The following is an 8009-nucleotide window of genomic DNA, read 5'->3' on the forward strand; positions in this document are numbered from 1 at the left end:
AAAATAAAATAAAAGCAAAAGATTATCAAAGAGTATCTTATTTAATTGACTTTATTGTTTTTATTCGTTTTTTCAATTTAGAATTAGGTTCTGGTGTGGTTGGTGTGTTCAGATGCTATTGTGCGGTTAAATCTGAGCCAATGAAATTGTTTAAATCAATGTCTAGGATTACCAAAATTTAATAATAATAAAAAAACGCGATGACAATTTGGTAATTTTTGTATCTATGTCAAATTTAAGGTGCGTGGGTTTTGTGTATAAGGTGCATGGAATTTGTGCTTAAGGTGCGTATGTTTTGTGTTTAAGGTGCATGAGTTGTGTGCTTAATGTGAGTAGTTGTTGAAACTTAAGGTGCGTGGGTTTTGTGTTTAATGTGAGTAGTTGTTGAAACTTAAGGTGCGTAGTTTTTATTATTAAGGTGCGTTGTTTTTCTTCTTAAAGTGCGTGATTTGTATGCTTAAGATGTGCTCGTTGTGTGAAACTTAATGTGAGCCATTTTAAGTGCGTGGTTTGTGTTCTTAAGGTGTTTTGTTGTGTGTTTATGATGTGCGGTTTGTGTACTTAAGGTGGGTGGTTTGTGTTTTAAGGTGTTTTGTTCGTGTGCTTAAGGTGCGTGGGTTACATATGTACTTAAGGTGCGATATGTTAATGCTTAAGGTGCATCAACCGCGTGAGAAGCATCACCCGCACCTAAACCCTTCCCCAAATTTAATAATGTAATTTTTATTTTATTTTTTGTCAGACCACGAGGTGTCATGAGTATGCCCTAAATGTAGGGGGCACCTTTAAGTCTGTACCATACTTAAACTAATCCCCGTTCACGGGGTTCGACTCCCGACATCTCTTAGGGTGTGTTTGGAAACCTGGAAAATGAGTTTTCCAAGTTTCCACTGTTTGGATGTGTCTGGAAAATCAAGTCAACGGAAATCATTTTCCGTTGACTTTGGAAAATAAGCTTGTTTTGGAGGAAAATGACTTCCCCTTTTTTTTGGGAAGTCATTTTCCAACTTTTACACCAACATCACACCACCACCAACATCATCAACACCATACCACCACCACCTCACTAACACCATACCACCACCACCATCACACCACCATCGCCGCCGCCACCACCACCACCATACCACCGCAACCACCGTCGCCACCACCACCACCAACACCACTACCACCACCGCCGTCGCCACCATACCACCGCAACCACCGTCGCCGCCGCTACCACCACACCACCACCATCATACCACCACCGTCACCGCCGCCGCCACCACCACCATACCACCGCAACCACCGTTGCCACCATCACCACCACCATACCACCACCGCCGCTACCACCACCACCATCACACCCCCACCACCGCCGCCACCACCACCACCATACCACCGCAACCACCGTCGCCACCACCACCACCACCACTACCACCACCGCCGCCGCCACCATACCACTGCAACCACCGTCGCCGCCACCACCACCACCATACCGCCGCCGCCGCCACCATCATACCACCGCAACCACCGCCACCACCACACTACCACCATCACACCACCGTCGCCGCCACCACCACCATACCACTGCAACCACCGTCGTCGCCACCACCACCACCATACCACTACCGCCGCCGCCACCACCATACCACTGCAACCACCACCACCATCACACCACCGCCGCCGCCGCCACCACAACCACCACCACCATACCATCGCAATCACCGTCGCCGCCACCACCACCACCACCACCATACCACCGCAACCACCGCCACCACTGCCACCACCGTCATACCACCACCAGTTATAGTTATTATTATTATTATTATTATTATTATTATTATTATTATTATTATTATTATTATTATTATTATTATTATTATTATTATTATTATCATATAACAAATAACACCACTACCACTACACCACCACCACCACCATAATATTTTTGATATACTATTAGTTATTTTTTTTATTACATTTAAAATTATTATTATATATTATACATGTTGTAATATTCTAAATAAAATAATTAAAATGTTTAATTATACAATTCTACTCATTTTCCAGAAAATGAACCAAACACACAAAAACAGTTTTCCAGAATGCAACCAAACACTGGAAAGGAAAATGTTTTCCGGAAAATGACTCATTTTCCATTTTCCAGACAACATTTTCCAGAAGTAATTTTCCTGCTTTCCAAACGGACCCTTAAGGGACAAAAGTGCACGACCAATCACGTCATGACTTCATACTCGGATGATGTCAAATAGCCTTCTGCTCGGATGATGCTAGGCAGAGAAGGAGGCGGCCCAGTGGTCGCCTTTTTTAAAGAACGATCGATCGCCGGTCGCCATTTTTCTCCATTCAATGATATTTCACGGTAGTCAAGGCAAATAGTAACCGTCAATGATGAATTATATACCGATAACCTGTTGATTACCGGTGAATTTAGCATATTTGATATAATTTATATTCCTGTCTATCAAATAATAAAATGTAAATTCTCACTTTATTCATCTTTCATAAAATTTTAATTTTTTTTCTCCCTAATTTATTGACAATTATGCCATAGACCCGGCCCACATTGCAAGGTGGGTCTACGTCAAAATACACAATTCATATACTGAATGCTCATAATTTACATATTGAATATTCACAATTTAAATTGTGAACATTCAGTATGTAAATTGTGAACATTTAGTATATAAAATAGTAAACATTCAGTATGTAAATTGTGAACATTTAGTATATAAAATTTGTAAACATTCGATATCTAAATTGTCAACATTTAATATATAAAAATTGTGAACATACAGTATATAAACTATGTATTTTTAGACTCGAGTCAACATAATAATTTACCTTTCATCCATCCGGTCTACATTCGGCCCGGTCCAATATGTTAGAGAACTCCGTAGCCCGTATTCTTCGACCGTTCCTCCTCCAGTCTCAACTTATTTCCTTCTGTTTCATCGGCCGCCTTTCTCGGAGCTAAGCTGCTTAGGTAATGCACAGTAACGACGCCCAAAATCCACTCCTTCGTTCAGTAGTCCTCCAACTGTTTGATGAATTGTAGATCAAAATTGGGAAGAATTGTAGATCAAAATTGCCTATTACTTGCTATTTCCACGCACACACACACCATAAATATGTATGTATTATGTATATGCGTTGGCGAATGGGTGTGAAAATGTATATCACTGCGTGTTTTTAGACTGATTAGCAATGCAATTTTAGTAGGTATTTGAACTGAGCTGAGTCCAAGGATGAGAGTTCAGAGCCTAGGTGCAAATTCGGCCTCCTCGAAACTAAGCTCATTTTGGGGGAAAACTCTCAGCTCACCAATCCACGTTCATAACAAAAACATAAGATTCCCAATCATTGGTACGGCAGTAGCGTGTTGCTTGCTTGCTTGCTTTACTTTAGTAGTTAGTCGTTTTCCATGTTAAGTTTTTGCTATGATTTAAAGACTAATGGTTGGTTTTTGTGACATAGGGTGCCATAATCTGTCAATAAAATGCGGTGTTCGGTTTCGCCCTTGCATTGATATACACAAGGTATGGTGTTTCAATTTTTGTCTCATAGATTTCTTGATTAATGGATGTTTGTGTATGAAAAGTGTGGGATGATAACTTGTAACTTGCTATGTCTGTTACCTTGTGCTTCTGTTGTAGGAGACTAAATCACTACATTGTTACTATGTTATTTAGTTGGTGGATTATGTTATACATTTAATCTGATAGAGAAGTTTCACCATGATAATCTGTCCTACAAGAGAAAACACATTACTTATATTTGTTATCTTGCTGTTGCATATAAAGGAATAAAACAAAAGGAAAACGGAAAGAAATCATATGATAGCAAATAAGATAATGCCTTACCACAAGTGGCAATCTCGTGAGTCCAGCTCTGCATCAAATTTCCTCACATATAAGGACATAGGTATAAGACCTAACTTTCATAAAATTAGGGAATCATTCATAGTTTTTGCAGATCCTTTATAAGGCTAAAGGGTTGAATAATTGCTTATGTGCTGCCAACTTTGAAATCTCATGATACTTTGCAAGAATTATTCAATGGGTAGAACTGTTTCAGGGAAAAGTAAAGCAGATTGTTGGATCCACACTAAATGATACTAAGGATGGGGATTCGAGTCTTGTAACCAATTTCGTATCTGATAACTCGGCTGGAGTGTATGCAAAGCTTTACAAAGATGACGGACTTAAAGGTGGTCATGTAATAATGCTTGGAGCGGACCCTTTGAGCCAAGCAGCAGCAATTGAAGCAATACATGCTTATCCTGGTATGCTAGTGGGTTTTTTTTTTCCTGATGATGCTGTGATCTCTTGCAGTTGTATTTTGTGATGTATGAGTCTTTGTTTTAACATTTATATTGTAACTCCATGTCTCCATGTGCTTATGAGGTTTTGACTTTATGTGTATTTGTATGGTAGTTTTATGTTATCAATTGGGTGAATTTGAAAATAAAATTTCTTTCATGGTTAGTTGTGTCTCTACTTACAGATTTTTCCTCTGGTGAACTTCCTGTGAGGATGATTACATCTAGGTGGCTTGCATGTTGGAGGAGGTATCAATTCAAACAATGCAGTAAGTTACATAGAAGCAGGAGCAAGCCATGTCATTGTTACATCTGTAAGTTACCATTGTTCTTCCTTATACTTTCTGAATAACAACACCTACATTTTCAGTTTTGACCATTTCACTACACCTCAAACCCTGAGAAATGTCCAATTGTCATTGACCTCTGCCTCTTGCTGAACTGTAAATCAGATTGTATGAATTTGGCTGGACATGTATAGTTGATGATGATGGTGGAATATTTTGTCTTATAGAGGATTGGCTGCTTAATTTAAATTAGTTTATGTTACTGTTAAAACTGGCAATTGCCCGAGGGTAGAAGTAGCTAATCAAAACTTGCTTACTGCACCCCTTGCAGTCAGTACATCTTCCGATATTTTAGGGTTAGACTGTTAGAGCTAAATAGTATGTGCATTTCAGTCTTGACAATTGTCTTTAGTGAAATGAAGAAGTGAAAGTTGTCTATTGAAACATAGACTCCTACTTACACTATACATAATCTTAATGACCTAATCTGATATTCTATTTGAATGGGAAAGAGTTGTATGTTACTGTAATAGGGGATTGTGTTAAATAAATGTATTTGGATACTGTCTTTTTATTTCTTGTATAACCAGTTGATAATGAGTATTTTCAAGTTGGATATTTCTGGATGATTGGCATTAAGGACCCTCTTGGGAAAAGAAAACAATTTCCTTATTAAAACCTTACCACAGGAACCCTGTTGCATTGCAGTATGTCTTCAACAATGGGCAAATGGACCTTGACAAACTGAAAGAGCTTTCTCAAGTTGTTGGAAAACAGAGACTTGTTTTAGATCTTAGTTGCCGCAAAAAGGTACATGCTCTTCTGATAGATAAGCTCTATGTATTCTTTTAGAAGTTGTCTTTGTTGTTGGTGTGGTGGTTTTTTGTTTTGTTTTGTTTTTGTTTTTTTTTTTAGGTGGGGGATTCATCTTCTATTTGTTTGTTTGTTAAACTTGTTGTATAAATTAACTCAACAGTATGATTTACCATTTGCTATGGAAATTTTGCATTAATTAATTAACACAATGATGTGCAGGAGGGTAAATATGTAATAGTCACAGATAGATGGCAGAAGTTCACTGATGTACATCTAAATCAGGAAGTACTGGATTTTCTTGCCCAGTATGCTGATGAATTTTTAGTCCATGGAGTTGATGTTGAAGGAAAAAAGTAAGTACATTGAACTACACTCTTGTCGTTGTTGTTGAATTACATTGATATACAGTAATAATAATTGACCATCACTGGCTTTACTTATCAATATATTAATAATTGAACATGGGACATCCCATATCTTTAACTATTTACAATATCTTTAATTACTTAATTTTTAGAAATTATTAAAAAATGGTTGGATGTGGAAACATGAACATTTTGAGTTTTATAAATGGTTAAATAGACCATGCTTCGAATTACTGCACAAGGCTCCCACATCTTGTCAGGGGGTCTTGGAAAGGAAGAAGAATGATGCAAGCTACCTTAACTCTCTGAAACACTGTTCCCAGGTTGTGAGCTTGGCACCTACTGCTGACCTATCCTTCTGATACCAGTTATTACGGAGTATCACATAAGACAGTTTGTCTTCAGTCTTTACACAGCTTAATCTTGATAGACTGAACTCTTGCATGCCCTTTTGGTTTTGATAATTCATTCTACTGCTTGGGTTTGCAGGCTGGGAATAGATGAAGAACTCGTGACATTACTTGGCAAGTATTCACCTGTGAGTGTCTCACAGAATCCCAAACATTTTCTTTTTGACTCGATGTTTTTCCTCCTACTTAATTGCATTTGCCATTCTACAAACATATTTCACCATTCGATGCTTATATATTTTTTCTTTCATAACAATCCGTTTTGATCTCAAAATGAATGCTTGGTAAATTGGGCACAGTAATGGATTTTAAGTTGAACACAATCCCTAAATCAGCAATAATTTCAAGAATTATGAATTATCCAAGATGCCTTATATACTAAAAAGAAATTCTTATATAAAGTTCTTCCGATGTAAATAACTGCTCTATGATGTTCCGGACCTCCTTGAGCATGGGTTCATGGCAATAAGTGATCACAGTATTCTGTGCCACACCCTGCTTCCTACTATTACTAATACCTCTTGATTTAGAACCAATACTTTCTTGCATTATATATTCCATGATTTGATATTGATCTAAAGTGATTCTTCTTGCTGCATATACAAGATTCCCGTTACATATGCTGGTGGTGTCACTGTAATGGCTGATTTGGAGAGGATCAAAGTTGCGGGGATGGGTCGTGTGGATGTTACCGTGGGAAGTGCTCTGGACATATTTGGTGGGAAGTTGGCATACAAAGATGTCGTGGCTTGGCATGCACAGCAGAACCCCTTAGTGGTTTAATGTCTCACCTTGGTTCATCCAAATTTTGCATTGTAAGAATAAACCTCAAATTATCCTTGTTTGCTTTGTGATTACTCAATTGGACTGTTAGTTTGAAGTGTTGTGAACTTTCATTTGTCGTTTTACCATAGTGCTTGAGGTGGTTGTAAAAACCATAAGTTAGATAAGAATAAATGAATAAACAAAATCATGCAAGAGTAACACTATCATATGAAGAAATTGTGTGCTTAGGTTCAAATATCTTTTTGAAATGAATGGTCAATATGCATGTCTTATGTCGTCATCACATTTAATTTCATTTAAGAAGTTTGACAAAAATGGTCCCTTATCTAATGCATTTATGTACCTAATAAAGATAACACCCATTTTGCGAAATAACCACCCCAGCAGTTACTACCACATGAATTTTAAATCTATAAAATATTTCTGACAGTTTCATTGCGTAAACGCAAATGGTTTTTTATTACTTTATAATATACCTCTAATTTTATATTAAAGAAAATTTTTAAATTTTGTCTCCATAACATTAAGAGCTTGAGTTTGACTCCTTTTTTACTAGTTGACTCATAATTCTGTGACACAATTTAATTATTTTACTCTTTAATCCAATCGGTATAAAAATAAAAGATTTTTCTTTACATGCTAATAATACTATATACAATCATGCATGATATATCACTATAATCATTACTATATCAATTTAATCTATATAATAGACTTTTTTTTAGAAAATATTTCGTAGTAATTAAATATACAATTTCTTGTATAAACTATAAGTTGGGAGTACAGCGAAGCAAACTAAAGCATAGGAATAGGATGCAAATGCCAAAACAAACTGGTTTGTATTAAGGCGTGCGCCCACGAAATTTCCAACAAATCCACCCAAACCATGCTGATTTTTCCAAGCAAAGCCATTTGGATGTATAAGATTGACATCGTTGTACACATCATAAGTTTGGAATATAAAATATATAAAAATAATAAACGTGTAATCTGACTTAGTTTAAATTTTTAATTAAAGTGA

The 8009-nt window shown here is 37.0% G+C and overlaps 1 protein-coding gene across 3 annotated transcripts; it reads left to right on the forward strand.

Moving 5' to 3' along the window:
- The first annotated feature begins 2895 nt into the window (after nucleotides 1–2895).
- LOC109190633 (1-(5-phosphoribosyl)-5-[(5-phosphoribosylamino)methylideneamino] imidazole-4-carboxamide isomerase, chloroplastic) lies at nucleotides 2896–7173 on the forward strand. Of its 3 annotated transcripts, none has more exons than XM_019341166.1 (9): nucleotides 2896–2989; nucleotides 3223–3369; nucleotides 3481–3542; nucleotides 4081–4288; nucleotides 4553–4638; nucleotides 5320–5421; nucleotides 5647–5780; nucleotides 6282–6330; nucleotides 6809–7173. In XM_019341166.1, the coding sequence occupies exons 2-9, from the start codon at nucleotides 3252–3254 to the stop codon at nucleotides 6983–6985; spliced, it is 936 nt and encodes a 311-aa protein (XP_019196711.1). In that variant the 5' UTR covers nucleotides 2896–2989; nucleotides 3223–3251; the 3' UTR covers nucleotides 6986–7173. The 3 variants fall into 3 exon arrangements, with proteins under 3 accessions (XP_019196711.1, XP_019196710.1, XP_019196712.1); XM_019341165.1 differs by having other exon boundaries at nucleotides 3226–3369; XM_019341167.1 differs by lacking the exon at nucleotides 2896–2989 and adding an exon at nucleotides 2996–3136.
- Nucleotides 7174–8009: the final 836 nt, after the last annotated feature.

The sequence above is a fragment of the Ipomoea nil genome, unplaced genomic scaffold (genome assembly GCF_001879475.1).
Source record: "Ipomoea nil cultivar Tokyo-kokei standard unplaced genomic scaffold, Asagao_1.1 scaffold1576, whole genome shotgun sequence".
Taxonomy (NCBI): domain Eukaryota; kingdom Viridiplantae; phylum Streptophyta; class Magnoliopsida; order Solanales; family Convolvulaceae; genus Ipomoea; species Ipomoea nil.